The 27,935-nt window shown below is 40.7% G+C and overlaps 1 protein-coding gene across 16 annotated transcripts in view; it reads left to right on the top strand.

Moving 5' to 3' along the window:
* Nucleotides 1-27,935, top strand: part of MGA (MAX dimerization protein MGA) — a 66,059-nt gene that overhangs the window by 32,918 nt on the left and 5,206 nt on the right. For 8 of the 16 annotated variants that reach the window (XM_080594176.1, XM_080594173.1, XM_080594184.1 and 5 more), the window contains 12 exons: nucleotides 6-520; nucleotides 1,976-2,273; nucleotides 4,006-4,638; nucleotides 5,246-5,569; nucleotides 6,960-8,653; nucleotides 18,216-18,340; nucleotides 19,744-19,795; nucleotides 21,456-21,641; nucleotides 23,518-23,629; nucleotides 24,861-25,094; nucleotides 26,122-26,298; nucleotides 26,738-26,890. In XM_080594176.1, the coding sequence (XP_080450302.1) occupies nucleotides 6-520; nucleotides 1,976-2,273; nucleotides 4,006-4,638; nucleotides 5,246-5,569; nucleotides 6,960-8,653; nucleotides 18,216-18,340; nucleotides 19,744-19,795; nucleotides 21,456-21,641; nucleotides 23,518-23,629; nucleotides 24,861-25,094; nucleotides 26,122-26,298; nucleotides 26,738-26,890 (4,503 nt within the window). The remainder of the gene's footprint in view (nucleotides 1-5; nucleotides 521-1,975; nucleotides 2,274-4,005; nucleotides 4,639-5,245; nucleotides 5,570-6,959; nucleotides 8,654-18,215; nucleotides 18,341-19,743; nucleotides 19,796-21,455; nucleotides 21,642-23,517; nucleotides 23,630-24,860; nucleotides 25,095-26,121; nucleotides 26,299-26,737; nucleotides 26,891-27,935) is intronic. The other 8 variants (XM_080594177.1, XM_080594178.1, XM_080594182.1 and 5 more) reach the window with 7 other exon arrangements.

Raw genomic sequence — 27,935 nt, 5'->3', positions numbered from 1 at the left:
CTCAGAGAAAAGCTGGTGGTCTTCCCATAGTGAGGGGGACTCTGCCTCCTATGTTCATCACACCACTCCTGGTGGACCAACCAAACTTATCGAGATTATCTCTGACTGCAACTGGGAGGAAGATTGCAATAAGATCTTGACCATCTTGTCACAGCATATCAACAGTAACATGCCGCAGTGCCTCAAAGTGGGTAGCTTCATTATTGAATTGGCTTCGGAATACAAGGCCCAGGATGAAAACAACCCTCCTGTGTACTCCTCCAGAGTGAAAATTTCAGTGCCATCCTACCAGGACAAAGATGAAAAGCTTGAGACACCTGTCTTGGAGACTCCCGATAGTGGAGTGCCGTCATGCAAAAAAACAGAAAATCTAAAGTTCTTGCGGGCAGACACATTGGACAAGCCACGGGAGAAGTTGCATGGGGGCAAAGGCTTGCCTTTTTATGCAGGGGTTTCTCCTGCAGGAAGGCTGGTTGTCTACAAACGCAAAGCTAATATGAGCCCCTCAGGCTTGATTCAGGTGGGTCCCTCTGCCTTTACTGTGGAGATTAGATTCAGTTTCATCCAGTGTCCTAGAACCCCTTAAAGGGGAGAAAAAACACTCCTTAATTTGCCTACCTAGTCTTTAGCCTGTCCAAACAAGGTTTCTTCGTATCCAGAGGCGTTTCTGCCTTTCCATAACTTTGTCCCTTTTAAGATTGACACAGTAACAAGAAATCTGATTGCGAGTCTGAGCTTTGGTGATTTAGGGAGGCCTTTTGGGTCTTGGTGGCCCAAGTACAGAATTTTTCTCAAGATCTTCTTGGAGCTTTGGAAAACTCCCTGCAGGTGCATTGACAGATAATTCCAAACGAGTGGCTGTTAGAAGCCACAGAAAGAATATTTTTCAGAGGAATTTTGTACACTGGGACAAAACTTTAAAAGGGAACTGTAAACATTAAGTTGCTTTTTGCTACAGTTACTGTTATTCTTCCCTAATAGCCTGTGTCATCTTTGAGGATATGTTGGTCATCAAGAGACTTCATAATCCTAAATTGAAAGTGAGTCATTTCTCTGCAGTTTCATGCTGCCAACTTGCTGTTATGAATTGGTGGAAGGAGCTGTAGGGCTAGGATGTCTTTCTTTTTCAGAGATATTTTGTGGTTATGGTAACACCACTTTCACTGGAGGCATATGAATCAGAAAATGAGAAAAAAGAGAAGCTTAGGGAGAGATTTCCTGTTTTTTTGATAGTTGATCAGTAAAAAGAGTAAGGACCTTTTTCATTACAGAGTGTTAAATATTTTTGGCTTTTAGAGGGTATTAGCAAACAACCCGAAAGTAAAACGCAACAATACCAACCAAATCAGTGTGAAACTTCCCATTGACAACTAGGCTTACAGCCTGCTATCCAGGAAAAAACAGGTTCTTCTTTCCTGTGCAGTCAGTTACAGCTACAACTCTGATATGAAGTTAATCAACTGATAATACCTTAATTTCAGTATCAAGTGACAGTACAGGTAAGGAAAAAAAGCTGACAGAGCTTTTGCAAACTTCAGAGTTTTGTCCCAGTGTATGTGACATAAGTATTCTTTCCTCTGTAAAGCTAGGTATTGATTAGGTAGGAGAATTCTATCTAAAATTGTCCTTGAATTTGGAAAAACATTTTTACTCAGGACTTTAGCATAAGTAAAGGACAAGAAAAATATGTGCTAGCTTCACTGTACTTAGTTTCAGTGATTTCTCATGTTCCTTTGGACTCTACGGTTCTATGAGAGTCCAAGGAGTATCTGATAGCTGCATTACAGAGGTAATAGAGTTGCTTGAAGTTTCCCCTGGGCAGCGAGGTATTGAGGAGTTCCCATTCTGAATGGCAATGGGTTTTTTTTGTTTTTTTTTGAAAAGGACACTTGGAAGTCCCCTGGATTGAAATGCCTCTCCAGAGGCAGTGAATTAGCATTCTTTTCACAAAATTTCCCTTTTCCACTTTTTTCAGGTTAATGATAAAAGGTATCCTCAGGCCAAACTGGTTTTGGGACAGATGGGGGCATTACATCCTGCCAATCGGCTAGCTGCTTATATCACAGGCAGGCTGCGACCCACAGTACTTGATATCTCAACCCTCAGTACTGTGATCTCCAAGGTAGCATCCAATGCTAAAGCAGCTGCTCCTGGGACACCATCAGTCCAGGTGCCCGCAGCATCACCTCCCAAAACTACATCTTCCACCAGCACTACTTCAACCCCCACTGTGACGACTCTGAAAGCTCATGTCCCAGCACAGAGACAGATAGGTAGGTTGGAACTTATTACTGTATTTTGAATTGCGTGAAGCTAAAAAAAAAAAAAAAAAAAAAGCGAGTGTACAGCATTGCTGTTGATTTCTTTGCAACAGTGCCTGCTGCCTTTGGCTGAGTTGCCACCTAAACTGCCTCTGCAATAAATAACCTCTTTAAAGCAGAAAGTTTTGTTTTGACTTCAGAATAAGACTGCAAATGTTGACTTTCAGTTATTTTACTAATACTACTAGAGCGTATTTTCAAGAGACAAGGAAGAATGGATGCAGACACAGTGCTAAACTTGGATTTTTGTTTTGAGTTTTCTTACTGTGATTTTTAATTGCTTTTCATCAAACATTGATTGAACTTAAAATGAAGGTTAAAGTAAAAGGATCACTCTAATCTGTGGTTCTTCACTGTTAGTTTTTTTGATGTCGCACTTACAATTGGAATTCATGTGACCAGCAAAGATGCATGAAGCAGCACAGTGAAAGACAAGATGGTCCAAATCTGGATTAGCAAAAGAACAGGTGTGCAGCCAATAACCACACTGACCTGTAATCTCATTGGATTTCACAAGCTAAACAGGGTTGGACTTAGTCAGCACTTTGAGTTAAAAAAAAAAAAAAAAAGGAATATCAGAAGAAGCATGTGGTACTTGTGTCTGAGTTGGTACTGAAATGGTTACCCAGCATGGCAAGAGAGGAAGTTGCTCTTAAATACTGTGTGTAGCATGAGGTTTAAAAAAATAATGTAAATGAAGATCTAGTGCCCATCCACCCATTCCCACATCTTCGTTAAAGATCTCAAGAAGTTTTGCAAGAGAAAAGGATGTTACCTGTGTCCTGGCAAAATGTTGATTTTGATGAATTTTTCTGTTTCTTTCTGCCTAGATGTTCCTTGCAGTGTAAATGGTTGTGTTGTTTTTCATTTCCTGTAATAAAACCTGTTGGGTTAGGTATTTATGCAGTATTGGAAAGGTGGCTGCATTTCATTGATGGGTGAAGCGATCATTGCATGTGTGATTTAAATATTCTGGCACAGCCTGAGCTAAAGATGCTATCTATGCACAGAAATAACTACAATACATAAGTTGGGCTTGCCCAATAATTTCTGCATTGTTGTACTGTATATCCAGGTTCTACTCCTCATCTGTAGGCATCTGGAGTGTGATGGAGATACAGTATTCTGATCCCTGGAGAGCACGGGATGAGGGGAAGGAGCTTCCCAATAGTGGTTATTTCCAGTTGGTTGAATTTGTCCCATCCAGTCGTCAGCCGCACAGCTGTCACTGCGATGAGAAGGGGAAGTGGCAAACCTCTCTTCCCCCTTCCTCTGTGGCTGTGTAACACATGGATACAGTTAAAGGGGGATGAAAATCAAGAAGCAGTGAAAACAGGAAGATCATAAAAGCTGTTAGGGGAGAAATTTGACATATTTAGAAAGTAGTTTGAGCTCATGATTTTGCCTAGCAATTTGTTTGTTCCTAGTTTTATGATAATGTAATACCTCAAGACCTCATTCTGGCCAGGAGGAAATGTAATAGCATGCTGTAGAAGTAAAATAAAGCAAATATATTTCTAATATGTAAAGCATATTCAGGACTCCCATAAGGGTTTCAAGTTAATTAAAAGGTACTCTTAAGGAGAATGGAGGCCCAAATTCATGCTGAAATGACAGTTGTAGCACCTCATGAAAGGCAAAGAGGGAGTTACTAAAATTTTGACCTGCAAGTTTTTATTTGCAGCTGCTCGACCCTCTCCTGGTGGTGTGTTCACAAAGTTTGTGATGAACAAAGTTGGAGCTCTGCAGCAGAAGATTCCTGCAGTGAGCACTTGCCAGCCTCCATCAGGGCCGCCGCAGAAGTTCAATATCAAGCCAACACCAATAATGGTTGTTGCTCCTGTGGTTCCCTCACGGCCGTCTCCAGCTCAGTGCACTGTCTCTCCTGGGGTCACTACAGCCATCACCACTTCTCCCGTAACTGTAGAAAGCACCAGTGTGGCAGCATCTACTGTGACTGCTCCTAGCCAGACAAGAGCTAGTGAACCTGCCTCCGCTCCTCCTGCAATTACAGTTACAGGTGCTTCTGCAACACCTGGAATCAACACTTGTACTACTTCCTCGCCTGCCACTCCTACTGCCACTGTGAATATAACAAAAGCGACTGCCATTGCTGCACCGGTACCAACGGTAACACTCGCTACTGTAGTAACAACGCCAACAATTACTTGTCCTGTAGTCACAACATCCACTTCTACAGTTGTGCTAACAACTGCAGTAGCTACATCGGTGGTGACCACACCAACTTCCTCCATCAGCTCTGTTCCCATTATATTATCAGGAGTTAAGTCAACTCCCTCACTGGCTCCAAAAAGAGGTAAGGCTTGGGTGCTTTGGCCTATTCCTGCAGACGTTTGCTTTTTTCCTGCCTGGCTCATAGTTGGAACAGTCTGCAACTGTAAAACCTACTTTAAATATAGATACACTTGCCTCACCCTTATTTCCAAAATAGGATGAGAAATGTAATCTCTTGACTTGCTTGTTTTACTCCAGCCTAAGCCAGTAGAGAAGGAAAAAATGTAGCTGTGTAGTCAGTGATTGCTTTGAAATGAGCTGGAAGTCTTGCATCATTTCTTGTCCTGTAGAAATGTATAGTGCACTTACCGCTATGACTGCTGCAATTTCACTGTTGGCGTAGAATCGAATTAGGTACGGAATTACCATCTCATCTTTACATGGAGGTCTTCTGATTCGTGGTTGAGAAAGGTCGACAGAACTGCATGAAAAAGCATGTTCTGGCCTGGTTTGTTCAGTTCAGTGTGTGTTCTGTGAATAAACATATGAAGATACTGGTGTAATGTGCCTTCACGTGGTCAAAGATCTAGTTGCTTCCAAAACATCTGTGCTTGTTTTTTTAAGGATAATGTCTGATTTGTAAGATGTTTTCTTAAGCCGATTTTATGTAACTTTTCAAAACATTTCAGAAGATGCTGCTCCACAAGCTCTAAATAAGACGCCCCCAAAGATCTCTCCTGGAACAGAGAAACGTGCAGGACCTCGATTGCTGTTGATTCCAGTGCATCAGACGTCTCCTACTCTGCGACCATTAAACAACATGCAGCTTCCTCAGAGGCAGAGGATGATCCTTCAGCCTCTCAGGAGCCCTGGTGGTGTGAACTTGTTCAGACATCCTAACGGACAGATAATTCAGCTTGTCCCCCTGCATCAGTTTCGAGCTCCAGGTACCCAGCCCGGTACCCAGCCCAGTGCCCAGCCCAGTGTGCAGCCAGTGATGTTCCGCAATCCAGGTAAAAAGTCTGTTTTCTTTCTTGACTGAGTAGTGTCACCTAGAAATGCTGTGTAATATCACCTCTGGTACTCATTTCTCCTGTTAAAACCAATAGGGTCTAATTTGGTTCTGTGTAAGTAAAGAACATTAAGTGTAATTATTCAGATGTAATGCAACTAAAATACCCCGTGTCTAAGACACAGAAAGCACAGTTAGAGGCTAAGTTGCCAGCATTTGGGAGTTGGTTGGAACAAGTTCCACATGTGGCAAAGGAGATACACATGCTGTAATTATCATAACTTAAAGGAAGTTCTGTGGATGCAATAATTCAAAAATCACACTTGCTGGAGATGCTTTTAAAGAGACCAAGGTGTTATTTAATGTCTTGTTGGATGTGCTGCCTTATTTTTGTTTGGTTTTGCATTTTTAGCGCGTTTACAATAAATATTCAGATCAAGTGTTACACTAACAGTATAAAATCACTGGTCTTTTTCCTCTCTAGAGTGTGAGAGGAAACTGATTTTCAGCTTTTTCTTAGGGCCTGGTTGAAGGCAGGGCTGGGAGAGTTAGAAATTGCAGGTGTCCAGCAGAGAATAGGTAGGATGTTTGTTGAGAGTACTGTTGTACGTACATATTTGCAAATAAAACATGTTTATAAATAAGTGATGCTTTGCATACACTTTATAGTAGATTTCTTTCTCTGTTCTCTTTTATGAAGAAGCATCTGGGGGAGATGGAGGCAGAGTGGTGTGGGAAATAGAGATGTGAGAGCAAGAGCAGTAGATGACAAAACTGGGGAGGAAGAGTGAAGATAATCCTGTGCCTTAGCTGAGGTCTGAGCATGAGGTGTGAAGAAGAATCAGCCAAAAAGTGCATTGAAGTTCCTTTCTGATCTGGGGTTTTTGCTGTTACCAGAGGCTAGCTGCCAGTGGTCATATTTTTCCTCTGTGTTTTAAATGGAATTCCCAGTTGGGAATCTAATAAAATGCACCAAGGAGTTCATTATGGTGAAAAAGACAGTGGTATAATCACATAATTTTGTCATAGTTTTTCTCTGCAGAAGTCTTTTTCTGGGAGTGAAAAAAATAATTAAGCAGTATTCTCTTCATTTAGTTAAGAAAAATCCACAGTTTCCCTTTTTTGCAGTAAATGGGAAAGAGTAAAATGAAGGGAATCTCAACTAAGTGCAGTGTTTTTTTTTTTTCATTAAAAAAAAGCTAAAGCTTACTATTTAGTCTGTTAATTCTAGAGTAGCCACCTCATGTATTTTATTGGGGTGTTCTGTATGAAAATTCAACAGTTTATTTTTCTTTGCTGGCTACTTTTGGTACAGCATCAAATGCTAAAACTAAAAGAAAAAAATGATGTGGGGAAGTACACGCTGATATTTTCTTTCCTTTCCTTCACAGGATCTGTTGTAGGAATTCGGTTGCCTGCACCTGCTAAACCACCTGAGTCACCTCTATCTCCTCCTTCCTCTGTGTCTTCCACTTCTCCTGCTACAAATCCAGCTTCACAAACTGCAGGACCCAAGTTATCCCCTACGTCTAATCTAGTCACTCAAGCATCCTCTGTTCTTCCTTCAGTAACAAGTTTTGTGTCACAAGCAGGCACTCTGACTCTGAGGATCTCTCCTCCTGCTGCTAGCAACGTGACAAATCAAACAGCCTCGGAGTCAAAAATAACGTGCAGCTCAGGTGTTCTGCCAGCTTCAACTGCTAATCTCATACCTTTACAATCTGGTAGCTTTGCTTTACTTCAGCTCCCAGGACAGAAGACTGTGCCAAACTCCATTCTTCACCATTTTGCATCTCTTCAGATGAAGAAGGATTCCAAGAAAATAAGCCAGAAAGATGACTCAGGTGCTGCTCAGCAGAAGGAGACGGAGAAGGCTTTGCGCTCAGAGGAAGTTGAAGTTACAGAGTCTGAGGTCACAGTGTCAGATAGCAAACAAGAAGAAAATGAGGTGTCAGTAAGCCAGCCAAATAATGTTGAAGAGCCAGTGTCTGGCACAGTCACACCTGGTAAAAATTCCACTGCGTTAGAGACAGTGGAAAAGGATTCTAAGGCACTTGAGAGCTCTTGTGATGAATCCTCTCTTCAGCATGATGTTTCCACAGATGTCATATCATCTGACCATTCGTACATCAGTGAAAAGCCAAATGATGAGGAAAATGAAGTAGTCACTGATGAGAAAGATGATTCTGTCCATTCTGAAACTGTAGTGGAGACTACTTCAACTAACTCTGAAACCATTTGTGGATCATCAGATCGGTCTGTAGCTGGTCCTCCGGATAGTGCACATCCACAGGGTCTGAGTAATCAGGAGACTGCACACTTGAAGAACCATGGTAAGGAACAAATGCCTGCTGAACAGGAAGAGAAACCAGTTAAAGCGCCGGAAGGAGATGCACAGGCACAGATGAAGGAGAGCAACAAGTCAAGTTCTGGGCAGTCCCAGAGTCAACAAGAGCAAGGTACACAGCTGGAGAACAAGAAGGAACAGAGAGGGACTGAACTGCCTCACAACAAAAAAGAATGCCAGGGTGATGCTGTACAGCCAGAAATGGAAAGAAAGCAGTACATGGGCTCTACGGAAGCAGAAAGCTTAGGAGCAAAAAAAGGAAGCAAGTCTGAAATGAGTTCTGCAAAAGAGCAGGGTAATACTTCAGGAGAAACAAAAGCAGCAAATACTGAGGAAGGCAAAACAAACACAGCCACACAGGAAAATAGTAACAACAAAGAACAAGGTGCTGTTGATTCTCAGGAAGAAATGAAAATGGTTAAAGACATTGTAATACATGCCAACAGTTCTTGGAGCAAAATATCCAGCATTGCACCTGCTTTAGAAAACAAAAGTGAGGCAGACAACAAAGCTGACAGATCAGATAAGGGTGACTTCCTGACACCAGAACAGAGGGCACAGGAACCCAAGCGTCACAAAAAGGGTGGTATGCCCCCTGTTGATACACCTGCAGATTATATGGAAGAGGAAGAATACGAAGATGATGACGAGGATGAAAAAACTGATGATTCTGCTGATGAGATTCTGGATGGTGCTTCTGATTTCCCAAGTGAAGAGGAAATAGATGTTGAAAAAGTGGTAAGTATTTAACTATTTATGAAGGGATTTTTTTTTTAATTGTCCAAATAACATGTCTAAACCCATGGATTTCAAAGAAACAGTATGATGTTTGTGTTTTGGGCTTTGGTTTCTTTAAAAAAAAATCTTGATATGGGTTCAAAGCAAAAATGTTTCTTGTTTCTTCTTACGTACATATTTTTATAGGTAGCATTTTAGTGGCCTTTTAGAAACTGCTGCTTAGATGATGAGTTACATTGAAAAAGCTGTTAAAGAACTCTTCATATTGTCTTCCTACTGTATTGACTCAAGCAACTTGGTTCCTCCTAATATGACATACGATTCTAAAATGTAGTAGCTAGTCTAGCAGTTCTGCTATTTTGAGCTGTTTCCTTTTATCTAATTTTTGTAGCCCTTAATATTTAGCATTTGCTTTTGGAAGGAATGTTTGAATTGCTCCTTAAACTCCTCTTGAAGTTTAGCAATAAATTTATGTAGTGTTGAAAGCTGTTGTTCCATCTTCAGTAGAAAGGCTGCAGAAGTCACAAAATAAAGGGTAATATAGGTAAGATGTCTTTAGATTTTAACGCTCGTAGAATTTCCATCAAATTTCACCCAGAAGTTAAAAGAAAACAATCCTACATGTAACTATTTCATATATTTCTGATATATCGGTATATGACTTAAGAAACAGTGCGTTATTACTAAAAAAAATGTGAAGGTGTGATTTTTTAAGTGATGCAAATGAACATAAAAAATATTTTCTTGGGATGAGATAAAAGTGGAAAGAGAAGGGTAAAACTGGAGAAAAAGTGAAGAGCAAATGAATTAAAATAGGAGAGATTATGTTAGTGTCTTCAGAATTTTTAAAAAATAGTGAATTCCTTTAGCCCTTTTCTATTAATTCCTCTCTCCTAGTTGGAAACCCAATTTGACTTCTTCCTCTTCTAACCATATCCAGATTAACTCAGTTAAGACAGCAACCCTGGCTTTTAGAGAATACATTGTATTTAACTTTTAGAAAAATTGACTAATCAGTTGATATTCCAGGTCACTAATTTCAGGCAAGATGATAACATTGCAGCTGCATGACGGTGAGGAAAATTAAAGCAGCTGTGATTTGTGGAAGCTCTTGCAAGTTACAAAACTGAGCTGTTGCTGTCTTGTTTACAGATACACAGTTAGTATGTGCCAAATGCCTGATAAACTTTTCAGACAGGGTAGTCTTAAGAATCTGTGGGTTTACCGGCAGAAGATAATAATAGGTCTTGGTCACAGAGTAGCCTGTTATCAGGGTTGATGTTTTAAAGACTTTTCTTCTATCCTGCAAAAGGATGATTAATTATCGGAGCTTCTAAGAAGCATTTGTTTTGCAAGTAATTTGCTTTGCAGGTTTTAGAAATGATTAATTCAGTTTGGTAAACCCTGTAAGGCTATGTCTTCAATATAAGCTTACAGAAACTTGACTAAGCTACCTTTGTTTCTGGAGTTGCAAAGCTGAGGAACAAGGTCTTGAAGAGGACTTTAAAACCGGTCTGGAATTTGGGTGAATTCTTGGTTCATTAGTGTGTGCTGCCTGCAGGTTGAGTTAGCATGTCAAATGTCTAATAGAGAATTCAGTCTTAAGTCTAAATATGTAAGGCTCTAGTCTTTTTCACTGGGAGATGCCTTGAAAATAAGGAGCTTGTTGGTAAGATCATGTTTTTCTCAAAGAGGCTTGAAGCAGTTGGGAAGCCCTCAGTTTGAGAGGATTTTAGGTAAGCAGTTCTTTACTGAAGATCTTCAGTACGAAGATCTCTTCAGTAGATAGATCAACAGAATGAGGAAAGTACTTCTTGCTTGACTGCTCTCCTTCCTGTGCTCCTAAGGTCTGCTGGTTGTTTGTTATTTCATGAAGAGGGTGGCCCATTGCTATTACGATCCATTGCATATAAGAGGAAGAAACAGTGGATGTGTTGGTATCTATCTTTGCTCTCTTCATGTTATGTCCTTGAGATACCAACTGCCTGAAATGCTCCAGCGCGCTATGGCTAGCAGAGCACTGAAGTTCAACACCCATTGATTTGCTTGCTTGGAATAGCTTGGGGTGCAGGCGCGTTGCTAGTGAGCGGCTCTCTCATTTTCTGGTTGGGATGTTTGTCTGATGAGTCAGCTGGGGAGCGAAGCAGGTTCTCTTTGGTTTTTTTTTCCCCTTGAAACCTTGAGGTGATCCTTACTGTTTCCTTTCACTCCCTCCCTTAAGTAATGATAGCCCTTACAATTAGGGAATTATGGTTGGAGCCAAGGAGTAATGAGCTTTTCTGGTCAAAATTAATGGAGGAATTAGCATACTAAATGTATATGATCATGGAGAAATAGAAGTTTGTGTGGAAAATGAATAGGATCAGGATGCAGACTGTTAGCGTGTACAGCCTGGCAGTTGTTATTAGTGGCCTGAAAACACTTAACTAAAGTAGGAACAGAGTATGAGAGAGGATTATTTTTGAGCCTTTTTCATCTGTGTCTGTGGCACTGCTTCTAAGATCACTGTGGCTGAAGGACATCAGAAGAGTTGGAGCTGTTCAGTTCTATGAATTATTCTCAAGCTTTGTGATGAATATGACTTGATGATTGGCAAGCGTAGAGAAGATTTCTAAGGAGCACTTTACAGATCTGGACAAACAGCTCCCTCAACAAAAAATTACAGTAATTAGAGGAGGCAGTCCCATAACAATGAATTGCTAACAATTGTTAGGCAGCATTTACCCTGATCCTAATGGTTGCAAGGACCCCGTATTGTATTCAGAGGAGCAGTCCACTACAAAGGACTACAGATGCCTAAGTGCAGTCCTTGTTAATGAGAAGACAGCTTTTCAAACTGCTTCAGTGCTCCTTTGGGAGAGAGGTGCCAGGGTCTTTCCCTTTCAAGGGAGAAGTACGCTAGAATACTGTTATCCAAAGTGGAGATCAACCTGAGGATCTTCAACTGGAGACCTTCAGGCCATTCAGAAATAAATGGCTGAAGTACTCCTCTGACGAGAGGTTACGTATCCAAGAGCATTCTCATCATTGCAGTGAACCTCCTGACGTTTACCCGTGCTCGTTGGGAAGCTCTGGATAGTTGTGTTGTAGCAGGTGCTTGTTCTTTGGCTCAGGCTTCTTATCCCCTCTTTCCAAGTTGTATTAAATATCAGCTCGTTTTGCATAAGAAGTCTTACTGGGGAGGCACTGCGGGAAAGGGAGAAAACGCTTATGGAATTTCCTAGAAAACTCCCAACAGAGGCAGGTTGTTTAGCAGGCCTTTTGAATAGTAGAGAACCCTCAGGTTATCACAGAACTTCAGGTAGTGCCTGAAGCAATGGTAAGAATATGCTTTGCTTAGACCATTTGCACTCTTCTATCAGCATAGTGCTTACAAGACAGGCAGCACTGGTATTGTCTGTCAGGCTGGGTGAAGTCAGTCCGTACAAACAGATTGCTAGCAAAGTTTTCCTGTTTCATTACACTGGTACCAACAGAGAAGTGAAGTGTGAATGCATGGCCGCTAACACTCTTATTTGGTGGAAATACTAGTGACAACTCTCACTAGTTTGGAGTCTGGACTGGTCTTAGTTACTCAGGAAATAGACATTGAAAAAAACAACCAACCAGCCAAAATATGTCCAGTGAGTCACGATAATTGCTACTGACCAGTATAGTAGTAGTTACTGTGGGTTTGGCTTTTTTTTTGTTGTTTTGTTTTGTTTTATTTTAAATACTTTACTCCATGTGGTTTTCACTGCAGTGGTGACTTACTTGTTTTGCATGATGATGCTCTTCGCATCAACTTCTTACTTGGAGCTAAGTTCGTGTACTTAAGAGACTCCTGTACACTCCTCCTCCATTCATCAAAAAGAGAAGCTCCTTAAAATGGTATCTTTGCCCTTTTGCACTTCCTCCCTTGAACTGCATCAAGAAAAGCCTAGATCCTCTGGGGTTTGGTGATATGAATAAAGTCTTTTTAGTATATCTGTGTAAGCAAACTAATCGATGTCAGAGCAAGTTCAAGTGGATGGTCTGGGATGTGATGTTAAACTCTTGTTCTTCAAGGCATGAGATTTGCACACACAGTGCCTGTTGGGAATGGCTGCTTGGCCTGGGCTGTCACAAACTGAATAGTTCACATGAGTACTTGGTGGCATGAGCCAAAACCACGTCAGGGGTTGTTTTTGTAGTTTAATGCTACAGATAATAGAGTCGTATAGCCTTCTTTAATTTGCTAGTCTAAACATAGCTGCTGTGTCTGGCAAGTTTCTTGCTTTCAGTGTTGTTGAAACTTTGTGGTTTTCAATCCTTCTTTTTCTGAGCTGAAAGTTAAAATTATGACGAACCATTATGAATGTTTATAACACTGTAAGTTTAATAAGGTTCAAGTGACGTATTTGTGGGTGAGGTAAGTTTTAACAACCTCTAACGTGTTCTGAGCTTTTGATACAGACCACATGTGAGATCTGCAGACACTGCAGAGGGCAGGGCCGATCCAGAAACGAGGCATCTCCCAGGGTAATCTGTACACACATCTGTTGTTACCTGCCCTCCTTCTTTCTCATCTCTGTCACTGAAGACCCTCTGCCGTCAGGCAGTTTGCTCTTTGGGAACCAGCAGTAGGGATGTAGACTTCAGGAACAAACAGATGAAGAAGAGAGTGCTCAGAAACAGGCACTGAAGTGCGGAGAGGGGAAGAATGCTGACATTTCTGTAGCGACTTTGGGTTTTCATTTTAGTGCAGGATTGTTCCTTTTGTGTCCTCATTCCTTAGGGTATTTTACAAGCTCAAAGGCATTTGGAAGTCTTATAATTACTGGAGTGTGTTAAGGATAACTTCCTAGAACAGGTGATAGAAAGCCCAACCAGAAGAGATGCGTTGCTGGGCTTGTTGCTCACCAATGCAGAAGAAATTAAAAGAGAGGTCAAGGTACGGTTTTAAACTTAGAGAGTGTAGATTTAAAGTAGGTATTAGAAATTCCTTACTGTGAGGGTGGTGAGACACAGGAACAGGTTGCCCAGAGAGGTTGTAGTTGCCCCATCCCTGGAAGCATTCAAGGCCAGGTTGGATGGGCCTTTGAGCGACCAGGTGTCCCTGCCCATGGTAGGGGGGTTGGAAATGGGTGGTCTTTAAGATCCCTTCCAACCCAACCCATTCCGTGATTCTGCAAACTGCAGGACTGTGGAAGAACTGGCATCAGAGGGGTGGGGCTTCCACAAGCACTTCAGAAGTTGAAACGTGACAAGAAGTCATGCTAAGCTATGGATAGGGGTGGCCTATGAAGGGTTGGCAAGATTTGTGTAGGTATAGCAGGTCTCATGGCCTAACTTAAATGGACTTCAGAGGTCCTGTGCAGTTGTGATACTTTCCCTTTTATCAGGAAGTCAGAAAAAGATGAAGGTAAAGGGGAAAGATTTACCATCCTGAAGCATTTTCCCTCTGTTGTTAGGAGTCAGAAGGGAAATTAAGTGTTTCTTGTTTTACATCTGTCCACTTGCAGGATTTGTAAACTTCAAGATGTGAAGATCTTGGCGGGCAGTGACTTTTTGCCTCGACTTTTCACCTCATTCTTTTCACCTGTCTTCCATGAAAAATATACCATGCCTCAGGCTTTGAGTACCATTTTTTTAGTATGGTAACAAGTTCCACCATGAGAACAGCTCTAGCTGGGTAATAACTTACCAAACGTTTGATTACCCCAGGGTAACCTGTCAGTGCTCAAAAGCTTTACCAGGATGGTGTTTCTAGCGGAAGTTAATTTCCTGTTTCTTCTAGCTGGATCCTAGCATCTTCAGAAGTACCCTGCGGTATGCCCTTCCCTGCAGTGAAATGAAGCCTAGGTGTACGTTAGGCAGAGTCCTTCCCTCTTAAGTGAAACTGTTTGCATCTCGTGCGTGTCGAATCACAGCAGTGATACTCTATGAAATGGGAAAGCTAGAGAGGATACCAGGAGGCTTCCAGCAACAGGGGAAGCTTTATGCATGACCAAGGAGAGCAAGAAAGAGTAAGAAGTGCTCTGTGTATCATGAGATAAAACTGTGTTGTTGTAAAATGTGGCCTGTTAAAATGAAGTTAAACCTCTCACACTTCTAATGTTTTCAATGTAATGTCATTTAGTTCAGTAGTTCTGTAATTTAAATAGCATTTTTGTTTGTGTAATTTTTTGTCCAGCCAGTTCTTTCCTCTGGCTTTATGATGGTGAGCTTTTCTTTTTCTCATCAGGCCCAGGGGAGAATAAAAATAAAAGCTGCGGAAGCAGCTATGCTGCGTGTTCACATCTCCTGTTGGAGCTCCACAGAAGCTCTACTTCTGAGGAGACGGTGTAATTTCAGTATCTTCCAACGTGTTAATTGTTTGGTTTTTTCTTTGCTTGTCCTTCCCTCCCCTATTCCCAATTAGTAGACCTTAATTTCAGTTTCAAGTTCATCTTCTCCTATTCTGTGACCTTGTACAAGTGAGTCACTTGGCTCTTCGGTGGGGAAGCTGGATATGTAGTTCTGGCTTGCTACAGAAATGACTTAAAGGCAAATTGGATGCATCTGCCTTAAGAACGAAATGACTTGTTTTGAACAAATAAAAAAATTAAAAATGGTGGTTCTTGTTCACTGAAACTGGATATTGAAGTGTGAGGAGTTACTGAAAAATTGCTGTCTGTGTGGATAAATGATACTCTTCTAGTGAGATTTTTGTATAGAAGAACTTAAAGTTTCTGGAAGCACACAGACCCACTCAAGAGACATGAAACTAAGCTGCGTCCTGTTCACTGCCAGTGTTTTTAAGTTGTTGAAATACCTATGCTGAAATGCAATGAAGTTTTAACCTTGGTCACAATTTCCATGGATGAGTTCTATATCTAGACTGCAGGCAGTGTTTGGTGGGGCCTCCCTAGGTCCCGGGCATACAGTGTCTTGGGCAGCAGTGGTAACGTGCAGCTCCTGACTGGCCTCTCAAGTTCAAAGTGGTGTACTGCTTCCTTGGTAAAGACGGTTCTTTTTCTCTGTGCTCTGCTTGGTCCTAGTACTAACAAGTCTTGCTTTGTGGGTGGATACTTAAAACCTGGAAGAAGTAAGAATTTTATGGGCTTTTATGCATAGAGAGAAACAGTAATTCCTTAAGCTTCTGCCAGTGCCAGTACCATGCTTCCACATTCAGATGAGAATTTGGTTTACCTCCATGCTGCTCCCTTTATAACAGGAACTGTCACAGCATTGTACAGATGTGTAGCTGCTCTGTGAAAAAAGTTGCAAAAATACCCAGTACTAATAATAAAAGAACTTCTTTCCGAGTACTGAACCCACCAGGTACCAAAGGTGCTTTCATAGGCAGAGACAAACAGCGTCTTTAAATTTAGTCAGTGCTTTGGAAAAGAGATTTTTGAAAGAACGTGTGAGATTGTTCTCTAAGGCTAGTCATTTCTCACCTACCTTCACTCTCCTTGCTCTTCTCTGGTTCAAAAGGTAAGATGTTTTACAAGCATAGAGATTGGTGACTGGGGAGTGTGCACAGCAGCATGTAAAAGCAACAATGCTTTTCTGTTCGGATCTGGAACAGCTATAGCTGCTAAACTGAGCATCACCTTTCTTTCCTTCAGCAGTAATATCTTGATACTTCTTCAGTACAGGAGGGGGTGTCAGCTTCTCCAGAAGTGAGTAGTTTAGAAGTTTATAACTCCTTCTACGTAGGTCTTATACTGCCAACACTTAGTACAACTCCTCATGACATCATCAGTAGAAGGTGATGGAAGATTTGGGAATATTTGAGAGTGATTTTATGGCAGAGGATGTTACGTGGCCTCATTCAGTTTAAAAGACTAGAAGATTCTACAGGTAGTCATGTGTGTATATACGTAGACACCATTATATATGTACTCTTTATATATACACACACACTATATGTACTTTACTAAAGGCTACATTCCCAGCATAGCCTTCAGTAAAGGAGGGCAAACTTAATTTTTAAAACTGATGCTGTTTTCTGTGGCTTCTATCACACAGCCATGGGAGATGATGTGTTACACAAGTTTGGTTTTTTTTAAAAAAAATGATGATTTTCTCTGGCAGCATTATTGACAATAGCTGTCACTGTAATGTGGTGTCAATAACTAAGGAGGCAGTTTTCTTGTTGTTCTTTGCTATATCACATACTTGGATAGTAGGGATCCTGTTCCTCTGTCAAAAAGGAAATGACCAGCAAAGAGTTGCTTCTGGTGATAAATTGAGTCCCTTTCAGTTAACATAGCTGCAGATTTCACAGGTGTAAATTTTATGACTGATAACTGGAAGGATGCATCATTAATATCATGTTAGTTATGCTTGTGTGATAATTTAGGTCGTTCTTGTCTTTTATTGTTTTTGTTACAGTGCTATATCTAGCCTAATCTGTGGCCAGCTGAGTAAGTGCAACGCTTTTTCATTTCTAATAAGAATTTCTTAGAACAGCAGTGTTACTGTGCAGTATCACTAACGAGTTGCAGATAATAATCAGTACCACGAAAAGCATTTACTAGAGGACTTCTGCTGGTACAGTATCACATATTGCCTTTTTTCATGTTCTGCACTCTAGTGTTGGTTTTTTTATTAACTGTTTGCATCAATTTCAGGTAAGTATTCAGTTTAGAGAAGAAGATTGCAGCTCCCCCAAAAGAAAGAAAGAAAAGACAAAAAGAAGGAAGGAAAGACAGAAGAATAGGAGGAGGATGACATTGGGTAGTTGAGGGAAATGGGTGAAATGGAGTACAGAACGGAGGTATAATTACATTTTCTTACTTCGGAAGCAGAAGGAGTTCTGCATTTTGTAATCAGTGAAGCAGCGTAGACATTATAGTAGTAAAAACTTTAATAAAAACTAATAAAAAATTTCTTGGACAAGGCTTGCTTTGTTTGGGGTGAGGATAATCTGATACTGCACATGGCCACAAGGTTGATATTTAACTCATATCACTGCAGTGGTTCTCTATCTCTGTCTCCACAGAGGACTAGCAAGTTTTCTGTGTCAGGAGAGCATAGAGAAAAAGTACTTTCTGAAGTGTCTTAAATATGTGAAATAATTACAGGTCAGCTTTTTGGAAAGAACTGAAATTGCAGTCTTTATCATGCAAGCAGTTTTCTGTCTGACCCAAAGAAGCCTGGTTCTGGGATGTCCTGTCTGGTGCTGTCTTAGGTGTGAGAGACCATTGCCAAGGTGGTAACTATTTAAACTCATGACAAGATAATGTTAGTTAGCCAGTGTACTGTAGGATGTTGTAAAGGGAGTTAAATCATATTTGAAAACATAGGTAGGAAAGCTCTGCCCTGTAAAAGCTTTTTATCAGACCAATAGTAAAAGCCTCAATGGCAGATTTTGCCCTTACTGAAATTCACTTTGCACAGTTGCTAGTGGGAGGAATTCCTAGAGGTGACAGTTAAAATAACCACCTGCTTTAGCACTGTTTATTGGCCAGTATAGCTGGAGAGGTTGTTTCTGCAATGGTTCTTAATGTTATAATGTAATCTCTTTTGAGACTGAAGTGAAACTGTTTTGGCCTGAGCTCTATTGCTAAGTAGATACTCATTTTAAAAAACAAAACAAAAACTGTTCCAGGATGCGTGTGAATACAGTGAGGATGGCGAGCAGGTGGACATTGAGACCGTGGAGGAGCTTTCAGAGAAGATTAACATTGCCCGTCTGAAGGCCACAGCTGCTAATATCCGACCTTCCAAAGAGAAGTAAGCATCCTTGGAGAGCACTACAGTTCTGTATTTTATTGATGAGCTGACATTGAATGAACCCGTTAACAACAGGTTTAATGTAATGGTAAGATAAAGCACGGATTGCTTCAGGTCTTCCTGAGCACTGGTGCTTTCCAGTGTCTGTGAGGATGGGGCTGCCAGAACTAAGAATAGATTTGAGGTTTTAGCCTTTTTTTTTTTTTGTTCCTTTAATTAATTTGTTCATAAGGATATGTGTCTTATAATGTAAAATATTTGAGTGAATTGCCTCCCTTCCTGCAAAGTGAATGCGAGCAGGGTCACATTGGTTTTAAATGTGATTTTTGCAAGCTTCTGTTTTGTTTATTCTTGCTGGTAGTTTTGTTATTTCTAGGCAGGAGTGGTCATTGGCTTAATCCTTGATCCTGAAAAATGAAAGCTTTGACTTTGGGACCACTGCCGCAGCAAAGAAAGCCTTTTCTTATTTGTATATAGTCTGCCATGGTTGGATAGCTTGGCTCTTTTTGGTTCTGTTTTTTTTTTGTTGTTGATGCTGCTGCTGCACTTGCATTTATAATGAGAGGATGCAAAGTAAAAACATTGTTTACTTAATGTATGTAAAGATAGTCATAGCTCTTTCTCAGTTGTATCAAAAAATGGGGAACATTGTGTCCTTAGTTACTGATGTTTAAAGAGCTTTTTTTGGTAGAAACTTAAAAAAAATAAATCTGGTTGGTGCTATTATATACCTCCAGATGTTTCAATGTTTTCTCCAAAGATACAGCTCAGCTTTTATTCTTAGAGAGCTACTTTGCTGTTCTTTATAAGTTGTCAAGATCCTTCAGTGAGAAGATTAGATATTTTGTGAAAATAATTCTTTCAAATGTGTATTGTTCTGTTTTCTTCAAGCTGCTGAGAAATAATACAAGGAAGCTGTTTTTATGTATTAGGATAGTAATAAACGTGAGGATTTTGGTAGGTTGTTCTTGGTGGGGGAGGGATTGCTCTGTCATCTGTATTGAATATGTTGGTTTGTTTTGTTGTCTTTTTTTTTAATTAGCTAAAAGTGCTAAAATGATAAAAAGCTAAAACGCTATCCAAAATCGAAGAGAGATGCTTTCTACAATTAACAGTGAGAGGCTGAATTTACAGTTTGACACGTAGTGCAATAGTTTGTTGCTTGCACTGTGGGATAATTTTATAGCTTTCAGAACAGCTGATTTTTTTTTTTCCAGGATGATGGCATTGAAGCTAGAGTTGGCTTCCTTGAGAAAGCTCAACAGTATCCTGCTTTCATGTAGTTACAAGGAAAAGTTAATTTCAAGGGATAAAAATGAGCAATACTAGGCTGGAATATACTTAATGAGGGTAGAGTGCATGAGATGAGTAGTGTTGGGAAAAACTTTTTACCTTTCTTCCAGATACCATGCTCCTAATTCTTCGGATGAAAAATTATCAGAAAATCCTATGAAGGTATATGCTCTCCTCTTTCCTTTTGGTATCACATCTCCATTTTAAAGATAAACTTTCATCTCAAGTGTGACTCTAATGCAATATATTTATCTTCTGTGTATTTATTATTAAATGCAAGAAACAAATACATATAGGTGGGGGAAGGGGCTCAGCCCAAATCTTTTTTTTTTTAAAAAAAAAAAAAAAAAGGACTGCCACTGGCATCAGTGGGTTTTGTATTCAGCTTTATGTACAGGAGGAACATCTACCTCTTACTTACTATTACGTTTTCTTAAGCGTTGTGTTCTTGGTATAAACAACTTCTACAGCACACATAAAATAATGAACAAGTGAGAAATGCTTTCATGTGCCTAAGAAGACAGTATGTAGGTTTATGTAGACTGCAGCGCTGGGCAAAGGATTTCTGAAAACAGTAGTTTAAATGCTAAGCTCTCAGGCAAGTTAAAGACAATGCAGAAGCCTTTCAAACCCAAACTCCTTGCAGTCCTTCTGAAGCTTATGCTGTATTTTCGGGTCGCTTTGAAGCCTGTTTCACTAACTGTCCATGGTAACTAACAGTGATGTAGTTGAAATCAGGTACAGAGCTACTTGCTGGGAGGGCGGGGCGTGAACCTGTTGTACGCCTTGTACATTGGAGCGGGCTGGTACGTATGTTTTTGGCTGAGATAAAGATGGGTTACAGGATGCTCTGCCTGCCTTGCTTTCTCCTTGTACTCTCTACACTTGAGATCATGGTATGAGGCCCTTCCTTTAAAGGAATCTAACACCCAACAGAAGAGCTGATGCAGTTACAGCCATAATGAGCTCATTCTGCCTGTGAGGGCAAAGTGGGTGTCAGGAGCCAGGCTTCAGATTCCTCCTGAGTCCAGCGGGCTCAGAAGTGTTATCCCTGGACCTGTGGAGTCTTTCTACTGATTCACTGGGGTTTGGAGCAGACCCAAAATGATGTCAAAAACACATTAAGACTTTTTAAGTAATACTTTGTCATGAAATAAATACCATAATAATACAAAACCTGTAAGAATAATTATGAAATAACAAATCTTCTAACCTGTAGAAATTAGTTATTATTACCTGTCAACCTTTGTGGACGTTTAAACAAAGAAACTTGACATCGGAGTCTGTCAACACTTCTGTTTCTTGGTAGATGTCTGTAGCGATCAATATCCATGCCGTCTTTTGTATCTGCAATGTCTGTTGGCCCCTATCTGTATGTACCCATGAAACAAAATAGAAATGAAAGCAGTTTAACTCCAGGGAAAAAATATATGTCCTGTATTCAATGAAGTCATTTCACTTATTAGTAGACTTTTTGACAAAACAAAAACATTGGGCTCAAATGTGTGATTTTGCTGTAATACTGTGGCTTAACTAAGTAGCCTTGCATTGCAAAAACTGAAAGCTCATGAATAGAAAGGGCTGCTCATGATCTTTTCTTTTAGGGTTGATGTGATTATGTTGGTCATTTCTTGTTGGTCAGCATTTCATGCTTCTTGCTTGTGCTTCTGACACCAAGCTTTCATGAAGACCATAGCTGAATAGTATGACATGAAATCTTCAGGTGTCTGTTGAAACATTGCAAATCAAGCATGTGTTTGAATATTGTGTGCTGTTAGATTACCTTTGTTCTTTAAACTGGTTAATATGGTTGCTTCTCCAGCAGAATCCTCAAATCTGGAGCAGAAAGCAGAAGACAGAGGAAGAAGCCTTTGCTCATTACCGCCAGACACACACAGCAAATGAACGCCGGCGACGTAATGAAATGAGAGATCTCTTTGACAAGTTGAAGAGAGCTCTGGGGTTGCACAATCTTCCCAAGGTCTCCAAATGCTACATTCTCAAGCAAGTAAGTATTTTGAGTTTGTCTAGGAGCTCCTAGTTCATCCATGCAAGCCTCCTGGCATTTTTGCCCAACTTCCTCTTTGTTAGACTGCTCTTGAGCTTGGAGGGGGTGATCCCCGAATATTAACCAGCTTTCCTGGGTCCTCTGCCCTCCTGGGCCTTATCCTATGGGACTCTTCCAAGAGGCTAAAGTCTGCTCTCCTGAAGTCCAGGGTTGTGAACTTGCTTTTCACCCTCCTCCTGCGATTGGGATCCTGAACACCACCACCTCATGGTGACGGCAGCCAAGGCTGCATTTGACCTTCACATTCCCAACAAGCTCCTTGTTGGGGAGTATGAGGTCCAGCACAGCACACCCCTTTGTTGGCTCCTCTGTCACTTGGAGAAGGAAGTTACCCCTTAGTGTACAGACCCTTAAGAGAGGCACTGCTGCGTGTTGGGTTCCTAGAAAGGGGGCTGGGGAATTTCTCCATAATTGTGCCTTTGTAGGAACTTCCTTACCTACATGCAAATGCTGGAGGTGTAGACACCACCTAAACCCCATTTTGTGATCCCTTCCCATCACCCCACGTCCTTTGTTCAGCAGCCCTGTCCATCACTCACAGGGCTGCTGGTTACTCGCTGTTCACCCCATCATTCCCAGTTTAAAGCCCTCCTTATTAGCTCAGCCATTCTGCTGGCAAAAATGTATGTGTTCCCCTTAGTGAGGCGGATCCTGTCTATTCCAAGCAGCTGCTGATCCGCAAACAGGGTTCCATGGTCATAGAAGCCAGAACCCTTTTGCTAGCACCGGTTCTGAAGGCAGTTACTGATTTGTACCATCAGTGCTCTCTTCCTCACAACCTTTCTGCTTACTGGCAGGATTAAAGAGAACTCCACCTGGGTTCCCGTACCCTTGACTGCTGCCCCCAGAGCTCTGTAGTCACTTCTCATACTGTCCAGGTTTCCCCTAGCAGCATCATGTGTACCCACATGGAGTTAGGAGCAGGGGGTATTAGTCAGAGGGCTGGACCAGCTTCGGCAGTTGCTCCACAGTATTGTGGATTGGTGCCCCCAGTCAGAAGTCACCAGCTTCCATCCAGTCCTCTCTCCAGCACTTACCTCAACACTCTAGGGCTAGACGCTGCCAGCTTCTCTCCTTCAGCTGGGGTTAGAGGCTCTTCAAATTGTTGTCACAGGGAAGAGTCTGTCATCTCCCTTTCACCTTCTGTGATGCTGTGCAGCCTGCAATAGTCAAAGCTGGTCTGAAGTCTTCGAGTGAGTCTGTGATATTCAGTAGAGAACTTCAGGCGCCTTTACAGGACTGTAGAATAAAACAACACATGAAACAACTTGTATTTTCAAAAGCTTAATCTTGGTGTCACAGATGCATGTGTTCAGATTAGCCCTCTCCTTGTATCCTTTGTGAATTTATCCATGGAAGTTTACGTCTTAATTCCCCAGTGTTTTACTGTGTAGATCAAGGCAATTTTAAAATATGCAGAAAACATCTTGTTTAATGCAGGAGAAGATAACATTTCATTAAGTATTATACTGACATATATAAAATACTTAATTGTAAAGATGCAAATAACAGGAAATAAAATGTTAGTTGTAGATGTATAATTATGCTTATCAGCTGTACCTTAAAATTGTGGGATAAAAGTTCTTTTTTCCTTAAAAATGGCAGACCTTTGGAGGAAGGATGACCAAGATGTTTATCACTTTTCAGCTTGTGTTTAGGGAAAGCTGTCTTTACATGGTCTACTTTTCACATCCTTTCTCTAAGTTACTTTCTCATGATAATGAAAATAAATTTCATAAAGGTTTCTTGGAAGGAAAAGTATTTTATTATTTTGTGTATTGTTGGTTTATAAATTATTTCCCTGACATTTTTTTAGGCATTTGATGAAATTCAGGGATTGACTGATCAGGCAGATAAACTTACTGGACAGAAGAATTTACTGGCACGTAAACAGGATACTTTGATTCGGAAAGTATCCGCACTTTCAGGTGAGACTATTTTTTGGATACAAACTAGGTAGAATAATGAAAGAAAAAGGCTTTCAAGGATGGGAGAGAGTAATTTTCTGTGGGTCTGGGTGAGTCATTAATGTTCACTTAAAATTTAGACTCTTGATGCCAGATGAAGACCTGCCAGGCTCTGACTCAGCGATACACTCATGCTGATAAGAAATGCTTTTATTTTCCTTTATGCCTAAAGGAAGCGTAGAATGATCTCGGTGCTGCAAGCCACAGGCTTGGGTTCCTGTGTACTGGATATGCTTTAGTGGGGGGAAAAAAAATGATTACATCATTGGTCACTTCCTTAAACAGCTTTTCTGCTCAGTGCTTCAAAAGTATACGCAGTAAGGTTCTTGAGCAGTTCCAAAACCTCTGACTCTTTGATGAACTTTGCAAATAATTGTGTGCGCTGTTTTTCTGAAAAATAGGGTCATTAGTGTCCAGATGTAGGAGGCAGCTCTGTCCATAAAACAGAATTGTGATATATTCTGAGCTTCTGCTCATGGAGGGATTTGAAGATCCATGTGACATTTATTTTGTCTTTCTGGGAGGTTAGTTAAAGGTAAACTTAGTTAAAGATAGGCTGTCATCTTAGAGCCTAAACCCTAAGTAGGAAACAAGTCAATGTAGCTATTTCAACTTCAGTCATAACAAAATTGTGAGCATCTACAGAAAACATACAATTTGTAAAATCTTGTTCTGATACAAAAATGGTGACGTTAAATAATGGTAAACTGTATGCAAGTTTTCCTTTAAAAGTAATTGGAGTAACTGGGCTCATCAGTGCAAGAAAATTCATACAACATGAAAGTAACATTTTGTCTGGTAATAATACTTAGCATTAGGAAGGATGTGAGATTTTTCTCCACAGCTGTGGTTATTTTCATATGGTGAACTGCAACTAGTTCAATAAGAACTAGTGCTCTTCTAAGCTGATTTTTGGTTATCAAAGTTGCAGTTCTTCAGTGCATGGATGTTTCTGAAGGGAAAAAAATGTCTTGGAATAAACACATTTTTTTTTTTTTTTAAGTATGCTATTTACTGGAGGGGGCTGTCTAATGTAAAGTAGTTGGATGGTGTCAATGTGAGAAATTTTCAGTTCTGTCATCAGCTCTTTAGCTTTGAAGATAGATTAATACTGATTAATGCCAGTACGATGATCCTTGTGGGTCCCTTCCAGCTCGGGATATTCTATGATTCTTTGATAATTTTTCTGTAGGGAAGACAGAAGAGGTTGTCCTAAAGAAGCTAGAATATATGTACGCCAAACAAAAAGCCGTAGAAGCACAAAAAAAGAAGAAACAAGTTCAGCCAGCAGAATCTGTTGTAACCTCAACTGCTACCACACAGCAAGAAGCATGTTCTCTTCCATCCAGAGACCTGGGCAAAGTGGCTATGACAAATAGAAGAGGCAAGCCATTGATACTTGCCAGAAAAGGAAGCCATGCCACAGGTGGGCTAAAAATGATGTACCTTTCACGTAAAGGGGAAACAGACGTTGCAGGAGCATCCCATGGGAGGGCAAAACAGTTAGACTGCTTCTGCAGGTAGCTTACTTCTTGAAGCAGAATTAAGTAAAGGACCAGAAAGTGTTTATCCAAGAGGTATGGAAAACATTTGCTTTCAGTACATACAAGGCTAGCACCACTGAGGTCTTCAGATGAACGTGACTTTCAGAATGATGAAAAATAAGTTGCTATTTAGTTGTTCTTCAGCCTCACGGAGTTTCACTGCAATCCTGTAGGAATTGGTGGTTCATTACTGCTGACTCAAAGCCAGAAGCTCAATCCCGAGAATACTGGAGTTGCTAGAATAGATTTAGCTAGTTATAGAGGTGGAAGAAGACTTGCTTTTAAATTAAATGACAGAATTGTCAGACACTTAAGAATTTTTTGGTGCTGGGAATTTGCAGAGAAGTAATTGAGTTTTACAGAGACTTTCTCACCTAGGAAGACACAAAAGAATTGCAGAAATCCAACCTTTCATATTATTACCACTATAATACTCTGTAACAATCTGGTGATGTTTCTTTGTTTTGGTAATCATAGATCTTGAAGTGGTCTTCAGCTCGTATAAACAACTGATTGTTTTGGTTTCCCAAGCCTTGTTTTTTTCCAGTCCAGGGGAAGTTTGGCATCAGAATTTGGATGTGGTGTGAGAACTTCTTTCCATTCTTTTGACTGAACAAAGTCCCCTTGTAATTTCACCAAGACTGCTGTGATACTTGATCAGGATGTCACTCTGAAGGGTTAAGATTATATTATCATGCATGAAAAGGCAGTACAGTTTGGTTCTAGCTGCATAGATCAGGTTCCTGAAGCCTGTGTAGCTTCCGTAGCAGCTTTCATATCTGGGGCTTGCAAAGCTTCTAATTGGAGCTCCTTGCACACCTACGCTTGCCGCTGGATTGCGGGATGTTGTTTGCCATCAAGGGTGCTATGCCAAAATAAATTGCTGATCTACATGTTTCTTTTTTACAGAAGACACCTCCTCCTCTCTTACACTGACTGCTGCAAGCCTGGTGATGACTCCACAGGGGCAGGTGCTTACGCTGAAGAGCCCACTGGTACCAGGGCAGGTAGCAGCTGTTCCTTCCACACTCTTGCAGGCTGAGTTAAAGCCTCAAGCTGCCAACACCACTGTGACAGCACAGCCAGGTATGATCATTGAGAACATGCTAATGAAAATACCAGGCTATTCACTAAAGTTTACAGTTTACGAAGTAACTTGTTCTTTAGTTTTTCTTTTAATTTTTCATTCTTTGAAACCTGGTGAGGTAGAACCTCATTGATAAAAGAAACTTGAAACAATTAAGTCAAATGGCCAGTTTATCAACAAGTAAGTAAAATCTGTTCAATTTTTACTATTCCCAAACTAGGGAGGTGGGAACCCTAAAGAAAGTTGCGGCAGGAGGAAGAACATAGGGAAGATCTCTTAATTATCTAACCACTTCGTATTTCTATTTATTACCACTTTCAGGTGGTATTACAGTGTAAAGTCTTGCATAGAATTGTAAGGCTTTTATTTCCAAGCTTGGCTGAGTGTCTGAAAGGATCTTGTTTCCACCCCACCCCCCTCCCCCTTTTTTTGGATAAGGTATTGCTTCTGTGATGATTCAGCTGCCAGGATCAACAGTTCCTGTCCAAGTAAAGGGAATCATTACCAACTCTACCATTCCTATTACACTGTCAGCTGTTGCTGGAAACCCAGTGCCCTCAACAGTAGTGTCAGCTACAGAGCCCCATTCAGGTAGGCTCTTGGTGTTTTTTTTGTGAATCTTTTTGCTTTTACGTAGGGAAGGTTGCCCTTGCAAAAAATGAGGTTTCACTGTTTTTTTCATTAGGAAGTAGTGATAGGTGTCATTGTCTGGGATTTCAAAGAAAATCGCTATTCAATGTTTTGAACAGATCAGAGGGGCTTTAAGGGACCGAATATAAAACCAATCCTCCTTGCCCTCAACAGAATAAGAGGAAGCGTAGCCTGCAATGTGTGCATGGTCTCATGCATCCCAGTGAGGAAGCAGCAGTAAAAAATAGTAGAGGGGCTGTTAAAAATCTTTGCCTGTTACATCCAGGCTCTTTCTCTGGCTCAATCCCTTCCCATACTATGCTGCCCTGCTGCCAGTTGGAGGTTGCCTCTGAGAGCAAAGATGTTTTTCAAGACCAAGTACTGTATGTTGGGTCTAGGTGTGGAGTGGTTCCTGCCAGTGTTGTGCTTGCTGCTCGTTATATTTGTGTTAGAACAAAGCCATTCATTTTCTGCTTCATTGTAGTCATTTCAGTGTAATGAATTGTTGAGAAAAATGAAAGTTAACGTTAGATTTGGGGCTGGGGAAAAATCTGAGTGTTACAAATGAGAAACTGATGTGAGACAAAAGTAAATAATGTGATAGTCCATGAAATGCCACTGTACTATTGTGCACAAAAACAGTATTTCAAAATAGAAGTGTAGAAGTAAACTGAGAAAACGGTGAGGGAGAAAATCACCATTGTTTTCCTTTGTGAATCACTGTAGGAGTTGTAGGCATTACAGCTGCTTTCATTTATGCCAGCCTGCTGAAGAAAGGGACTGGTCAAGTGTGGTGGTGGTTGGGTTGCTTTTTGTTTGTTTTTTAGGTTAAAAATTAAGCTATTAATGTTTCAAGGCTTGACTTGACCAAAACTGTGCAAGTGGTTTAAACTGCGAATAGCAGCTTATTTGAGGAAGACATGAAAAGTGAGTAAATTAAATATAATTAGGAATTATCTTGTAGTTGGTATGGATTCTGATGGATTGTGCTTTGTTCGGTTTTTCA

Source organism: Anser brachyrhynchus (assembly GCF_964034855.1).
Source record: "Anser brachyrhynchus genome assembly, chromosome: 5".
NCBI lineage: Eukaryota > Metazoa > Chordata > Aves > Anseriformes > Anatidae > Anser > Anser brachyrhynchus.
Note: the sequence above shows the minus strand (reverse complement) of the source record. Positions and strands in the feature narration are given on the sequence as shown.